Source organism: Sander lucioperca, chromosome 6, assembly GCF_008315115.2.
Source record: "Sander lucioperca isolate FBNREF2018 chromosome 6, SLUC_FBN_1.2, whole genome shotgun sequence".
In the NCBI taxonomy this organism is placed as follows: domain Eukaryota; kingdom Metazoa; phylum Chordata; class Actinopteri; order Perciformes; family Percidae; genus Sander; species Sander lucioperca.
Window position 1 is genome coordinate 18,343,094 of NC_050178.1, and position 16,329 is coordinate 18,359,422.

Sequence of the window (16,329 nt, forward strand, 5' to 3'; positions counted from 1 at the left end):
GTTGTGAATCAATGTGATCGAAATAAACAAAACAAAAAAATAAAAAGTAAAATCAGGAAAATGTACCAAAGCATTAAAATTAAAAGTACTCAATGCAGAAAAATCCTCACATTTTAGAAAGTGGAAATGATCCAAACAGTCAACTGAGTGTTAAATCGGCTAATCACTTCAGCTGGACTTGCAAGCCTATATATTATTGTGTAGTTTAATTTATAATAAAACATAATTTTTTTATAAACTGTGTTTTATGTGAAAAAATCTTAATCTGTAAAGTAACTAGTAACTAAAGCTGTCAGATTAATGTAGCGGAGTAAAAAGTACAATATTTCTCTCTGAAATGTAGCGGAGTAGAAGTAGAAAGTAGCATGAAAAGAAAAGACTCAAGTACAAGTACCTCAACATTTGTACTTAAGTACAGCACTTGAGTAAATGTACTTAGTTACATTCCACCACTGAAACAGGGACTGTGCCCGGATTCATTCACTCCTCTTGTTCACGGTATGGGGGAGTTCTATGTAGATGACGAATATAGTGAGCTCATCGGCAAAATGCAAAAACACTATCGGACACTACACGGGTCATTTCACAATCTCTGCCCAATTTGTAACGTCTTTGCTGTCGCACAAATTAAACATCCACTACCATCGCTATGGCAGCAAGTGGAAACTGAATTTGCCTCTAATAGAATACATCCATGGTTCGCATATGATAGTTTCACATTTCACCTTTATTCTTCCAAAACAACAATCCAGCATGAGCCAGCTAAAACATATTTAGCTATTTGACAACCGCTTACCTTTCAAAAAGATGAATTTGCGAGCTGTATTAATGTTCACGAATTCACACTACTTGTTGGTTGCTAGGTACCAGAAATTTGCAATGCATTGTGGTATGAATTTAAAATTGTGGTGAGAATCCATATTCACTAGATAATACAGTGCATTGTAGAAAAACAACATTGCCCTAAAATGTAAATAGTGACTTATTCCTGACGCAGGCCTTAGAGTGCGACTTTTTTTTCTCAGAATTCTGACTTTAAACTCAGAACTCAAATACATTTTTCACATTGGCCCTAATTCTTTTCCATAGTTACCAATACATTTATGTAACCTTAACCATGCTTTAGTTGCCATGCACTGATATAAAAAGCAAGAAATTTAAAAGTATTGGCATTGGAGGTAAAAAGGAAAAGAAAAACTAACAATGTAGTTGGGGAGTGCAGCATTGTACACTATTGATGGACTAGTTTGAGATGGGTTTATGTTTTTGTACGTTTTGTACTTTGTAAGTCCTTATACCTAAATGTCAAAACCGGTTTGTCATTGCCTTCCAAAACAATCCATATCAAAACAATTCATACAGTATGATTTGGTTTGGATAAGGTTTGGGTTTGGATAAGGAACTTAAGGTTAAGGTTACGGAAAGAGTAACCATAACCTTAAAAAACCTTGGAAACTGGCGGTTGCCAGTTTCCAAGTCAGACACACTTCATCCATTACACACAGACCTCCTCGTTATGAGATTTTGCAGTGCTAAGCGTGAAAAATGTCACACTACTTCCTCCATTACTTTTGACACTGGACATTCACAGGAAGAAGAAGCCAAGAAGTGCATGTCACATAAGTGTTTGAATGAATGACCAATGCTTACAGTTTCCCATCTTATTGAGATGACTTTTAAAACTGAAACTTTTGATCTATTCTAGGGCTGTCAAACTGTTTTTGAGTCTGTATTATCAATGTAAACCAATTCTTACCAGTGTATCTTGATTGGGAATCAAATGAATGCAAAGAAAGTAACTATGAACTTGACTTTTAGATCTATTTGATTATTTCAAATCAAAAGATGTGCAACAAGACAACAGTAACACTATCAATGTCTTCAGAAATATAGCTTGCCTTAAGCTTGCTTTTTGAAAAATGTAAAAATAAATTATACAGCAAAAGTGCATGCACAAGATGTCAAAATGGTCTGCAATAAGTTGCCGCCCATTTCGCAAGCGCTTCAGTTAATTCTTTTGATTTGGTTTCATCCACAGGTCTGTGGCGACTTGCACTCTCCAAAATAGTGCTTTGACTGAGTCTGCTAGCATCAACCTGATTAGCTGTACTAGCTGCATGCTTAGCTCGTAGATGGTAGTTAAACTTGAAGTGCTTCGGTGATATTTTAGTTCCATTTCACCCAAGGTGCATATTGCTTTTGACTTGTCAACAGAGCCATCTGGGAGTTTTTTTAAAATAAAACGCGCCATTTAGAACTTTGCTGTTCATCTCCATGGCTGCAGCAGGAGGTAGAACGTGTCTGTGGCAGCTTGACAACAAGTAAAGGTGCCTCAAAGGGTCAAAATAGTAGCTGCTAAAGATTCTAGAACATAGCAATTCTTTGTAGCAAAGATTATTTGGTAATAGCACCAGTGACTGTGTAAAATAAAGAATCTTTGGTGCACACGATTAAAGTAATGAACACAATTATAACGCGTTATATGCTCTGTCTTTAATCTCATCGCTGTAATGCTGACAGCCCTAATCTAATTCTTTTTCAGTTGAACCCTGACTTGGAATTCATTTGATATTTTTCTTTATATTGTTTTCACTTCCAATTAAGTCATTGCATTTTGCCCCAGTTTGTCTTCCTAGTTTACATTAAACTTAGTTTTGACCTTCAATTTTGTCACAAAGTGTCATCTATCACAAATGTCATGACAAGAAGAACAGATATGCCTTATATTTCTTTGGGGAAAAAATAAAGGTAAAAAGTGTATGTAAATATTGTACTGTACATACCCACAACAGCAAGTGTAACATCTGAAGTCCGGGAGCTGGACGTGCAGCGATATGTTGTTTCATCATTGTTTGGCGTGATACACATTTGTAATATGGCTGCTTCATTATATTCTATTATATTCTCCGTCACAATGATACACTTTTGGTAGGCACTCACTCTACACAAAAAAGGTTTGTCATGCCGTGAACGTTCGCCATAATATCTGTAATCAAGCCAATCCCTGGCAACTTCATAACAACTGAGTTTAAGCAGACTGTACATAGGTACCTTCAGTCTTTTGTTTCTTATATGAAATATATCTACTGATAAAATAGGACTTGGCCTATAATGTTTTAAATAAACATTGGAATTCTTATGGCTCCCTGAAGTCTTTGCCACACACATGAACTGTTTAATTTTTGAGCAAGGCGCATGATCAAGAGTCAACACTAGGGCGGACTTGAATCTATCTTCTACACTCCTCACTGTGTCGGGACACTCTGAATTGTCACATAGCCAAGATTTCGAAAAATTTTGCAACTCCTGGGAATACTGGCATGTGATCTCAAGCTTGGGGTTATCTGGAACATGTATGATCTGCAAATTATTGTCTTTGTCTGTAACCTGGAGTTTCACTACATAGACCTTTGTCTGATTTGGAAAAATCAGTGTCAATCTGTAGGATCCTGTATCGTTGTGTGTTACGTTGCGTTTCTCCAGAGAGAAGGAGCTGTCAGTGTCCAGGATCTGGAAATCCCCTCTGGGTCCATTTTCAGGACCCATGACCGTGTTTGGCTGACAGACATTTGCATTGTCCAAGCGGCACCAGTGTTTCTCCGAGGCGGCCATGATGTCCAGTTTATTGCTGCTTGATAGAACTATTGATTGTCCCACAGTCCCAATCACAACAGTTTGGTCTTGATCTGACAAAATCAACAACAAAAACAATTAGTGGGCTCTGAGCACAGTTCGACTGATGCAATCCATTTAGTAACTTTTACTTTGGTGTCACTAATATGCGCAAACAGAGTTCACAGTAGAGAGAGACCGAGTTTACATCGGTCAGGTTATTGAGCTTCAATGAAAAGTGTAGTGCTTTATTTATAATCTGTGGAAACTTTGCTGATGATGTATGGGATTGAGCGGGTTGGGGAAAAGGTGTACTAGGTTGTTTTCAGTATTTCATAAATACAATAGAAGTATACTGTATGACAATCAATGTAGTGGAAAGCTTAATTTCACAAAAATAACACCTTTTTACAAATGAGAGGATATCATAATAATACATTTTTGTAGCATTTGATTGTATTGTTTACAAGTTTTTTGAGTTAATTAATTCAAAGCATTCTCGTGAACAGGTTCGTATGAGATCGTACAAAAACGTATACACAACAATTCGGGTTCGGGACCCCTAGGGGTCCTCACAGTTACTGTTACTGCAGGGGGGCACTCGTTTTTAAAAAAAACTTAAATTTCTTAACATGAATCCAACATATTATTAGCAAATATAAATCAGCCTATTTGTTGAAAAAAAAAACATTAATGATGGTTTACTAGCCTATAGGTAAGATAGTCAACCACGTAGCCATCCACAGATACAGTTAAAAGTTTTGTAACCGACATTCGTTAATATCAAAAAGTTACGCACTAAAACTTTAATCGTAAGGATTCACTGTATGTTTAACACTAAAACATGATTCATAAAATCATGCCAACAAATATTGTTTTTATAGCTTAGTATTCTATGCATTAAATGTATGTATAAAGGCTTAAGGCCACCCTACACGTTATTGTAGACCCAGTTTGATATGCAACTTCATTTAATACAATATATATATAGTAGGGGGTTCCTGATCTGTCTCTCTTTCAGCTATGGGGTACTTGGTTTAAAAAACATTAAAGACTCCTAATGAATATAGTTGCAGACAGGAAAGTGTGAATCCGTATTCTTCATGTCTGGTATGATTTGAATATATCCATGAAGAATTTAAATACATTTTTTATATGTGGCACAAACCTTTTCCATAGTGCTCAAACAACTTCAGTCTTACAAACAAAATCACAAAAACATCTGTGCTAACGGTGCAAAAATAGCTATCTAACAAATTGACTTACCTTTCAACACATTTAATCTGTACTTTTGCCCAATTTTCCAGTCGTAGCACGCATACAGTCCTGAGTTACTGTGCTCGAGTCCAGATAACTCGAAATATTTCTCAAGATTATTGATTGTAGAAGGAAATCTCAGATCTGTCCTTTCCATACATATGTGGCAATCCTTAAGGTATGAAGGGCAGGAACACTTTATTAAGTGCTCATATTTGGAACATACAAACGTAACTGAAGCACTAGTGCTCACATTGATGGTCATCTCTGCTCCCAGAGTACCTGGAATGACAAAACAGATATTACTGTTGTAGCAACAGATGATATGATGATGATCAACTTCAATGTCCTGCACAAATGTGTGGGAGGGAAGGAAAGAGGAAGCCATAGCACTAGGACTCAGACAAGAGGCAGAGTTTAAACGGGGGTGGAGAGCTTGCTTGGGCATTTCTTCCTGCACTAAGGGCGTTTTCGCACCTGTAGTTTGTTTGCTCTGGTCCGAATCAATTGATGAGTTGGTAAACTTGGAGTGATTTCCCCTTGGTTCGGTTTTGTTTCAAACTGAGAAAAATCCAAGCGAACCAAATCATTTCAAATCATTACAAATCACGCAAGAACGTTCACTCTGCATATGGGTCAGATGTGTCTGGGCCGGGAGCAAGAAAGTAAAGACAGGAGGGACTATTGCGTATTTCTTGCATCTCCATGGTCAAACCAGCTAATTTCATGCAAATCATTTTTCAGACATTGTTTCGCGAGCGACATTACTACGTCTACTCTGCTCACTGAGACTTTGCTCTTTCTCCAACTTTAGCTCCGGCTGGTTTGAACATTGAACCATTAAGATGGGAGTGACGGCGAGCTTGACTACAGGAGCTATTTTGCTCAAACTTGCGCAGTACACCTAGTAGTTGCGTCAGTTCGAGGTCGGATCACGTTCTCACCACAAACAAACCGCTCCAGAGTTCTTTTGAAAGTGTACGCTTTTGGTGCGCATCCGAGTGCAATTGCTGCATTTACAAGCTGCCCAAACGAACCGCACCAAGGGGGGAAACCAACTCTAGTAAGATTCAACAGAACTAAATGAGGCAGGTGTGAAAACCCCCTAAGATACTCCTGAGAAAGCAGCCGAGGCCCGCCTTTGTTTGGTGTTTGATGGGGTAGGCCCTTTTCCTGATATAAAATGTATTTTAAAGCATAATTTTAGTGAACATTGAACTGTTTAGTCAGCAAGTATTTTTTTTCCCACCATATTAAAGATTTGTTAAATGATAAAACCTGTTCTTTGTTAGATTCCTCATGTTGGGTGAGGGACAAACAATTTGAGTGATTGCTCAGGCACATCAGCCAAGAAATAAGGTACGCTCATGCCAAATGGAGATGTTCTTAAGCGGGTTAATAAGATCTTTTATGTAATATTAACATTAGGGACTGTTTGTTATTTAATTAAGGGACCACTGGAGGAATTTTGTGGCCTCTAACCTAAAAAGACGTGACCCTCCCCTCGTCAGTAATAATTCTCCTATGACCCTCCAAAATGACTTGAAAAAGAGGAATAACCCTCCCCTTGCGTGCACATTTGCACTTAGCAAAGAAGTACAGATACCATTTAATTTTTACAGCCATGACATACAGGAGTTAACCTCTGCATCCTCATCTTACACATCACACTCCTCTGTTATGGTGTGGTGGCCATTTCAGTAGATTTACTCACTAACATTGTTGTGGAAACACAATAAACACTGGAAACTAAATGCACACTTCATGCATTACTGCATTACTTCAAATACTAAGTTACTCCTCTAGTAAACTAATATTCACATGAAATAAAACAATAAAACATTGAGTCCATTCAGCAAAGGACACTGGGATATAGGCTTACCAATTCAACACTGGTTGCTATGGACTTGTCACTATCGTCATTGTATATTTTAGCACATAGGTAAAGCTGCCGAGGCTGAACATTATATTCCAAAACATATATGTTTATTTTTAAAGCAGATTTTAAGTTACATTGTAACAATTCGCCCTTATGAAATCCAATCGCGGCACGGCTGTTTTGGAACGCAATAGACAGACGCTTAAATTCAACTAAAATGTAACAGTGAACAATCAGTGTTGGACCTACAGTCTGTTGAGATGCCTCTCCAAACTCACCATAAAACGTTAAGACACGTTGAGAAAAAAGATCCGCATTTTGCCGTAATCCAATGACACGAAAAAAAGATCCACAAAAAGGTAAATGACACGGTGTATCCAGCAAGGCCGATATGAGCGTCACATACGAGGCCTGTCCACTTCGCCGTTTAAACAAAGTGGAATAAACGTATAAAAGTCCAAATCTACACAAAACCTGCAATCAATTAGTAAGCTGACATCACATTTATATACATGGCATTTAGGAAACCTTTATTGCAAGGTTGGCACGGCAAGATGTCCAGACTAGTGCAACAGTAATTTTCGTTTTTTTGCGTCCTGCTGCTCCCGTCGTCAGCCAGGTAATATTTTTTTAACAAAGCAGTATATGAAATCAAATGTATCACCATTTAGTTGTTTTGTGTTATTTAAGATATTTATTTAATATCTGGTCATGCCAGATGTAATTATTCCACTCATTTTTAAAACAATGCAATTACCCGTTTGAGCCACCAGGGGGCAGTGCTCCTCCTGCCCCCCCCAGCAAACTCCGCGTATGCGGTCAGACCATCTGCTAGGGGGCCGAGACTGAGAGCTACATGGATAAATATGCACCAAACAAGCCCCTTTGAAATTTTGCTCTTTTCATGAATAAAAAAGTTGGGTGACCCCCCCACCCAGACTAAAAAATGTTGGATGACCCTCCCCTCAGCATAAAATAAAAAGATATCTATATCTATATATTTTTTTTTATAAATGTACTTTCCAGTCACCTCCAAGTGTAAAGAGACTATTCTATCTTTGATAAGTATATTTATCTTATTTTATTGCATGTTTTGCAAAAGTTTTTGTGAAATTTTCTTCTATAGCCTGTGTTTTTCTAGTTTTAAACAAAGACACTGCAAAATGAGCCAACCACTGTTTCCCCCAGTTTTAGCCTTTAACTAACCTACTCTATGGGCTGTTTTGAATTGTTTTTTGTGTGGGGTTTCTGCTGTGTTAGAGGGGGGACTGGCTGGTAGAGGAGCCATCTTGCATGCATGTCTTTTTATGGTTTAAGCTACCTTAGTGTGTTGTCAATAGACAGTTTGAGTGTGTAGAACTGTGTGAATTGGTTTGTGTGTCTATAAATTGCCTTCATATTTTGTGACAAATTCTTTTGTTGGAGCTTAACTCTACACGTGTCCCTCTGATAGTGCAGTTTAGCCCCACCCTGTTTCTATTTTTTTGTCTGCTTATTGGGTTTTTGATGGTTTCTGTAGTGGCTATATATTGTATGTTAATAAAATCTATATTATTTGTATAGCAGTCTCTGGTTCTGTGCGTTTGATATCGTTTGTTTTTGTCTTTCATTTTGTCTTACATTCCCACTTTACTTTTATTTTGTACCGACAGCTCAGGTACTGCTTCTCTCTCTCTCTCTCTCTCTCTCTCTCTCTGAGTGCACTACCTTGTAGCTGATATGCAAAGCATGACGTCTGAGCACTTGAAAGTTTCCATTCTATATCAGATGCAGGAGGATGACAAGATTACTGACTCTGTTTACAGACCATAACAAGATTATTACATCTTTAACATGCAAAAGACATGGTATGTTTAACTTTATTTATTTACGATGGGTTTTGGTACAATGGGAAAGCCCTAAGAGCTGTGGGAAAAAAAGAGAGAGTCTCTCTCTCTCTCTCTCTCTCTCTCTCTCGCTCTCTCTCTCTCTTTCCCCCCCCCCTGGTTAAGTGAATAATTGGCTTATGCCATTTCTCTCAGTATACATGAGCTGGGAAGAGTGGGAAGAATGATGGGAGTGACTTTACGTCCAGTGCAGTAGGTGGCGCTCTACCAACACACAACTAGAATAAGCATTTTTCTTCTGGTTGACTTTTGTCGAAATCACAACACCTTGGAAAGCGTTGAGAACATGGATTACTCATGGTCCCAGAAATGGGTCTTAATGATAGTACTTGCCATGGTGAAGTCCTCAGTGGGTTTAAAGGTTTAAAGCTTGTGTTGTTGCTGGTGTTTTTGGCACCGTTGTTTCCAACTGCTCTCTTTTATTTTCGGGTCAAAAACCAATGCAGTGTTTACATGGTGTTTGAGAGACCGTGGTATTGCCTTAACCCAAATACAATGGGGTTTTTAAGCTGCATGTATTGACCGGGACAGTCCCGATTCTGAGTTGCGTGTCCCGAGTCCCGACAAAAGCCTGTCGGGACGCTAAAATGTCCCGGTTTACACCAACCACTATGAAATTGTCCCCGTTGTCAGCGATTACATAGCCAACGTGGTCTTATTATAGCCTGATCATTAACTAAACCCATGTAGAAAGACTAATAAAGCGTCCAGCTTATGATTTTAACAATGTGTGTGTGTGTGTGTGTGTGTGTGTGTGTGTGTGTGTGTGTGTGTGTGTGTGTGTGTGTCAATCGTAGCGGTTTGCGTCTGCATAATCTGTGCAGCCAGCGTTACAATGTATATTTGTAAACATTGTCGCAATGCCTCTTATTATCTGTCTCGTTTTAACCAGTCCATCTAGGTCCGCTGGAAAGTCAGCGGACGAGCGCTGGGTGGAAATGTTCGCGCATTTCAAAAGCAGGGAGATTCCGTTCAAAAATGTAGGTCTCCTTTGTCAGTTCGCCATGTGTCTACCGGGCACAAATGCTCCCGTTGAGCGGATCTTTTCGCAACAACACATGGAATGAAGAGAGGAACCGTATGACCATTCCCACCTTAAAGACGCTACTCATCACACGGGCCAATTTTGCTGAAACCTAAGCGCAATTTCACAGTAGGCTTTCAGCCAACAAATTGATTCTTGAGCAAATTCACTACTCTAACAAATACTGTATACAGAATGAATGTTTCCAATAGGGAAGCTATCTGCTCTATCAAATGAGATTACATTTGTGTGTGTGTGTGTGTGTGTGTGTGTGTGTGTGTGTGTGTGTGTTGTTGGTTAGAATTATACTGGTAACACTTTACAGTAAGGGTAGGCCTACATGAATTAACATATTCTGATTGGAACACAACTTGTGCATAATGATGTAGCCACCTTACCTAATGCTTTACTTGATGTGTTGTTCATGCATGAGGTCATGAATGAGAGGCTATGAACTCATGTCAATTCCTGATGATTCATAAGATATAAAGGAATGAAGTAATGCACTAATCATGAATTAATTCATGTATGAATTCATAATTCATGTACCCTTACCGTAAAGTGTTACCATAACTTTAGTTCAAGCCTGTGGCAGCAGTTCCAAATAATTTGTTTAGTGCCATGCAATGAAAAATACCTTTTCACAAAGTTTTTCACAAGTTCAGTGGGTGCATTTTCCAAAAGAATGCTTTAATTCTGAAAAATAAAGTTGGTCCCACACGAAACTCACTCAAAGTCTTTTAATATTATTTCTTAGATATGTAGGCTACATACCAAGAACATTCATGAATATTAACTGAGATACCCCATTATGTTGTGAGCAGTTGACCTATGTGTGCTCTGTCTGTGTCTATGTCTGACCTGGGCTGGCACATGTTCACGTTAAAAAGCATGTGCGTGCACGAGCACTACGGTCACGCGCAAAGTGTCCCAGTTTTACTTCCGGGAAATCTGGTCACCCTACCATAAGGCAAGTAGCCTACAATGAAGAAGACCCCAAAAGTCGTCCCTGTTCTCCTCGCTTTCCAAGTTGTTGTTGATTTTGACAGAGGTCAACCGGAAGAAAAAGACCAGTTGTACGTTGGCAGAGCACCACCTACTGTACCAGAGGCAGAGATACACCTGTCACTCTTCCCATTCTACCCCGCACATGTTGCACATATGGGGAGAACTGGCATAATCTGGTTATTCACTTAACCAACTGGTTACTGCTTTGCATGTTAACGCAAATGCTTCCTCTTCACACTAAGCTAGAAAAAGGCAAAAAGACTTAATTAAATCGGGAAACACTAAAAGTTTGATCAGGAAAAATAGTTTCAGCACAGTTAAATGTCATACAGAACAGCAGTAGCTGGATCAGTGAACAGGAGATAGAATATTAGAATGAGACTGAATTCATTTTCTTCTACAGGGCCACCACAAGTGCTGTGTGTTCAAACAGCTGATCAGAGCGATAATCAAAGACGTGACTGAGACAATCTCCAAAGCCACACTGGAACCTTCTGAGATGTCAGAAATTCTAAGTTCCCATGCATTACCGAGAATCATTTACGTTTATCATGGTATGATCAACAATTTTGGTGTTGGAGGAGTGTGACAGAGATATCCATTTTTCACAGATTGTGTCTGCTGCGCCAGTTGGCAAGACGGCTGAATAGGCGTGATCAAACTGGCAGCACATGGTCATGGGGTTATATCATTAAAAAATAAAGCATGAAAGTGAATTCTTGAAAGGCAATCCAATCCTCACAAGTATCAAAGTTATGTAAACTTGTTCAGTGAGAGAAAATAGGCTCAGACACAAAATTGTAAAGTGGAACCTAAGTGCCATAATGAGTCCACAGAGTTAGAGTTTGACAAATCCGAAGGCATCAGCATAGACACATTCAAGAATGATCATTCAAAGCTGATAATGGCCTTAAACCTAATGGCTACATCAAGAATCATTTCCTTGTGATGATCCTCTTTTCTCTCATTACTTCCCACCGCTCTGGCTTTAGTCAATCTAAATTCTCACATTACAGTCGGACTTCTTCTTCAGACTTCTTGAGCAGCTGCCACCGCTGGAATAGTTTCTGTCTTTCTCTATTCTTGCTTACCAATGAAAATGTACTCGTAAACTATACTGTATGTGGCATCTATCTAATAGAGAATGACAGAAACTGCTCAAAACAGCTCAAGAAGGTTGAAGAATTTAGTTTTACTGAAGACAGAGGGGTGGGAAGTTAGGAGAGAAAAGAGGATCATCACAAGGCAATGGTTCTTGATGTAGCCTTTAGGTTTGAGTCGTCCGACAGTAGTTGGATGCTGAACGTGGCAAGGCAGGGAAATATTAAAGAGAGAATTAAAACACCTCTATTGTGAACAACAAGAAAATTGTTCATCGGCAGCTCCTTAGTTGGATAGAAGAAAATAGCACACAAGAAATGATACCATATTAATGCTCTGGGTTAACGAGTCCAAAGTGGAATGACTGTAACTGATTGTAGACGTGTGTAAATTACAGGGCTGTCAGTCGATTAAAATATTTAATCGCAATTAATTGCATGATTGTACATAGTTAACTCAAGATCAATCACACATTTTTTTAATCTGTTTTAAATGTACTTCAAAAGGGATATTGTTTTCAGTGCTCAAGTGCTGTTTGAGACTGGATGTACTGCGGTGATAACTGAGTTCACATCGACATTACATGCAAATAAATTTAGTCTTGTGGAGAGAACCATCTGGAAGGGCTTTGAAACTCAACTTGCCATTCAAAAGACCATTTTCTTTATCCATTTCTGCTCAAGGGGCTTTGTTTCTGCTAGCCATCCACTCCCATTCATGTATGTATTATGAGACCTGTAAGACATGCTCCCATTCCGCCGTCTCGTCTCCGCTATACTTAAATATATTTTAATGTATTTATAAGTCGCTGAGGGTCTGAAAAGTTGCTAAATCTAGCGAGAAAGTCGCCACGCTGCCAACACTGTCCACAACATTACTGCTGCAGCTCGCTGTACATTTTTCAATGTGCATCCGTTTTCAAGCTCTATATTATGGCTTTGGCTTTTTGTTTCCTGTCCCAGATCTTAAAGCATATGGCCGTTTTTGCAAAGTGCTACATACAATTAGATATTTCTTTTAAACACACAGCATAAAAAATAGCCGTTACCTGTAACACTTTATAATTACCATGATGAATAAACGGTAAATTGAAAGTGAATTCAACTTTGATTAATAAAGATATTTATAAACCACTTAGATTTAGGTTAGATTACTGCAATGCCCTTTTCTCATGCCTCTCACAAAAAAAAACTCAGTAAACATTCAAAATGTCACAGCCAGACTCATGACAGAAGAGAACACATAACTCCGATTTTAAAATCACTTCATTGGCTTCCAGTCCATTTTAGAGTGGATTTTAAATTGTAATGATCACTTTTAATGCTCGTACGGGGTTAGCTTCTAAATATATAGCTGATCTTCCCACCTCGTCTGAGCCTAAACCTAACCTGAGATCCTCTATCTACCTGAAAACTAAAGGCCTTTTCTGCTCGGGCCCCTCAGTTGTGGAAGGTTAATACTTGTTTTGTAAACCATGTAAACCAAACCAAATAACCATTTTATTTGGATGGCTATTTTAAAGTTTTAACTGATGCTTATAATAATTAGTTAATGGTTAATAAGTGGTTTATAAAGCATCAAGTAACAAAAGAATTGCTCTGAAGAAGGCTTTGTGCCGAAATGCGTCAGCATTGATTTATTTTTATTGATTTATTTTTATATGAGCCTAATGAAATATGTGAAATGACAGTACTTTGTCCTGCTTAACTTAAGATGTGCTACCTTTTCTTCACTTTTTGGAACAGGCCTATTTGATTTTGGGTTTAGCACTACCCAGAAAATCTCCAGAGTTGAAGTGCAACCTCTTTTTTCAACTCATCAAGTAACATTATTATGGCCCCATTAAATCTTTTACATCTGGGGTCAATGCTTCAATGTTTTTTTAAGCCAAGGACCCCTTAGCTGAAATAGAGATGGAGCAGGGACCCCCCACATATGTTGTACAAAATGTAGTTGCATATTATATATTACTGAGCATACAATAGCGTGTAGGTAGGCCTCAAGCCTTTATACTAGTGCTGTCAAACGATTAAAATATTTAATCGTGATTAATCGCATTAATGTCATAGTTAACTCGCAATTAATCGCAATTAATCTCACAATTGTATCTATTCTAAATGTCCAGAGATTGTCCAGAATTTTTGTCAAATTATTTTTTTCTCATTTTAATGCTCTTATCAACATGGAAAAGTGGATCGGCTTGCTTTGTGCTTTTGTCACCTGGCTTTGACGAGGGGGCGGAGAATTCGCATCAGCTGTGTGCTTGGTCATCAGGTGGTATTTCAGACTGGACGTGCTGCGATGATAGCTCAGTTCACAACGACAAAACACACAGATCACTTTGGTCTTGTCAATGGAACCATTTGGCAATTTTTTAAAAGTGAACTTTCCATTCAGAATCTGATTGGCATCCATTTCGGCATCTCGCGCTCGCCATCCACTCAAAACGTACCGTTAACCTACTACTCTTTGTTTGGCTCGCAAGCCCAAACAAGTGTGTGCAGCGTGCCTGTTTTGTTTCCGGTCTAGCTAGATCCAGTGTGGTGTTGTGGTTTTTCTAACGTTACTAGTTGTTGCAACAGCATGTGAAAAAAACTCCAAAGTTTGCTAGGCCAAAAAGAACGTTAATCTCGCGATAAAAAAAATTTACGCCGTTAAAATGGGTTTGCGTTAACGCCGTTAATAACGCGTTTAACGGTTATGTGTCAGTTAAACTTTTCATCTCCAATCCTATCCTGAGTTGAAAGATAGCCTACTTTACGGCTTTATTATCGAGTTGATAGCGTGATGTGTGTTCATGTCGGCCGTCTGAAATGCAAATTGTTTTTTTCAAGGGCGTGCGTCCGTGAGCACCCATGGAGGAAAACATAAATCGGCGCCCATGTTGCTTGGTCTCCCAAATGGAAAGGGGAAAGGGGAGGGAGATGATAAGGATCTATCGGAGATCTACCCCAAATTTTGGACTGCTCTCAGGATTGCACTTACTCTGCCAGTCAATGTGGCTGAAGCAGAGAGGAGCTTTTCAAAACTAAAGTTGATCAAGTCACACCTGAGGTCAACCATGTCCCAGGAACGGCTCACTGGCCCTTTCGTCAATATCAATCATTCAAGGGGAGCAGATTTCATACGATAACATCATTGATGATTTTGCATCAAGGAAGGCCAGAAAGGTCAGGTTTTAGTTTTAGTTTGTGTTTTCTGTTCTTAGTGCAATAGTGTAATAATTAGATTCTCTGTAGTGCGTTTTCACATTTATGTGATGAAGGATTTATGCTATTTAGAATATTTATTCTGTATTTTATTTGCATATTATTCTTAATATTTAATATTATTGTTGCTCTCTGCTCTTGTTGTCATTTTTTTATATATATGATTGTATTTTTGGTACATTTATATATATATATATATATATATATATATATATATATATATATATATATATATATATATATATATATTATTATAACAACATAAGTGAAAGAGAAAATTATATTTCTCAATTGCACAAATCCTTCATTAGAACATTTTAAAAACACACTAAGAGAATCCGATTATTTAACTATTGCAATTACAACAGGAAACACTTTTTAAGTTGCACAATCTCCACCTCCAACAGTTTCAAAAGACAATGAACACAATTCTGGACAAAATATGACAGTATAAGTTATAAATATACACTATAATTTAGTAATTCTGCAAAATTCTGCAATTGTGTGCTTTTTTTTTGTTTTTTATTTGGGGGGTGGGGTGCTCGAAGGGGTTCTCGCCCAGGACGTAATTCAATGTAGAACCGCCACTGATTTCATTGTTCTTTTTAACAGTTTAGAGGGTTTACCCCAGTGTATTGCAAGCCTGGAGGACCACTAAGGCCTAAGTCCCTGGGAATTATTTTTACATATTGATTTTTCAGATGTTTTTTTAAACTACAGTTACAGTGAGTCGGCTCAGTTGGAGACTTAGACATAGTCATGTTTCCAAATCTCCAGTTAGCTTAGTTAGTCTTAATGTATGGCCCAATGGAATCTGTGTTTAGCTTTTTAACGTCTCAATTTCGCACATCCGTCCATGACTCTTTTATCACAGAAACTGTAGGGCCCGGCCGCCAACTTTTCTGAGAAAAACCCTGGTTTAATTAACTATTAACTTACCATGTATTACTGATGGTAATTCTAAAGTGTTCTTTTCATTTTAATGAAAAAGTAAAATCAAAATTACTTACCCTCTGCAAGGAACAGAAATATGCATAGTTTCACGACACAGCTGTTCATTGTCGTATTTCGCAGATCCAGACTCGTAATGATTGATTTTTATATTCAATTATTTGTTTGAGAGTATTAAGTGAAGTATTTGTGATTCTTGTACTTCTTAGGTCTAAGTGTGATCTGCATCAGTGCTTTATGCAGCCGCTGAGCAATGTCTGATCAACAGGAAACCCTGTAACACTTGTAGCCTCAGTGGAAACTTGTGGCTTATGACACAGGATGAAAGAGCGATTGGAGATTAAAAGACTAATAGCATTGAGTCAAAAGTTAATGCTTCGTGCAGCCGCTGAGCAACGATAC

At 38.3% G+C, this 16,329-nt stretch overlaps 1 protein-coding gene across 1 annotated transcript; it reads right to left on the reverse strand.

Annotated features, from left to right (window-relative positions):
* Positions 1–2,670: 2,670 nt before the first annotated feature.
* LOC116034524 lies at positions 2,671–16,232 on the reverse strand. Its single transcript, XM_031277222.1, has 4 exons — positions 15,987–16,232; positions 4,879–5,151; positions 3,102–3,686; positions 2,671–2,684 (listed from the first exon to the last, which is right to left on the reverse strand). The coding sequence occupies exons 1-4, from the start codon at positions 16,033–16,035 to the stop codon at positions 2,671–2,673; spliced, it is 921 nt and encodes a 306-aa protein (XP_031133082.1). The 5' UTR covers positions 16,036–16,232.
* Between the last annotated feature and the right edge of the window lie 97 nt (positions 16,233–16,329).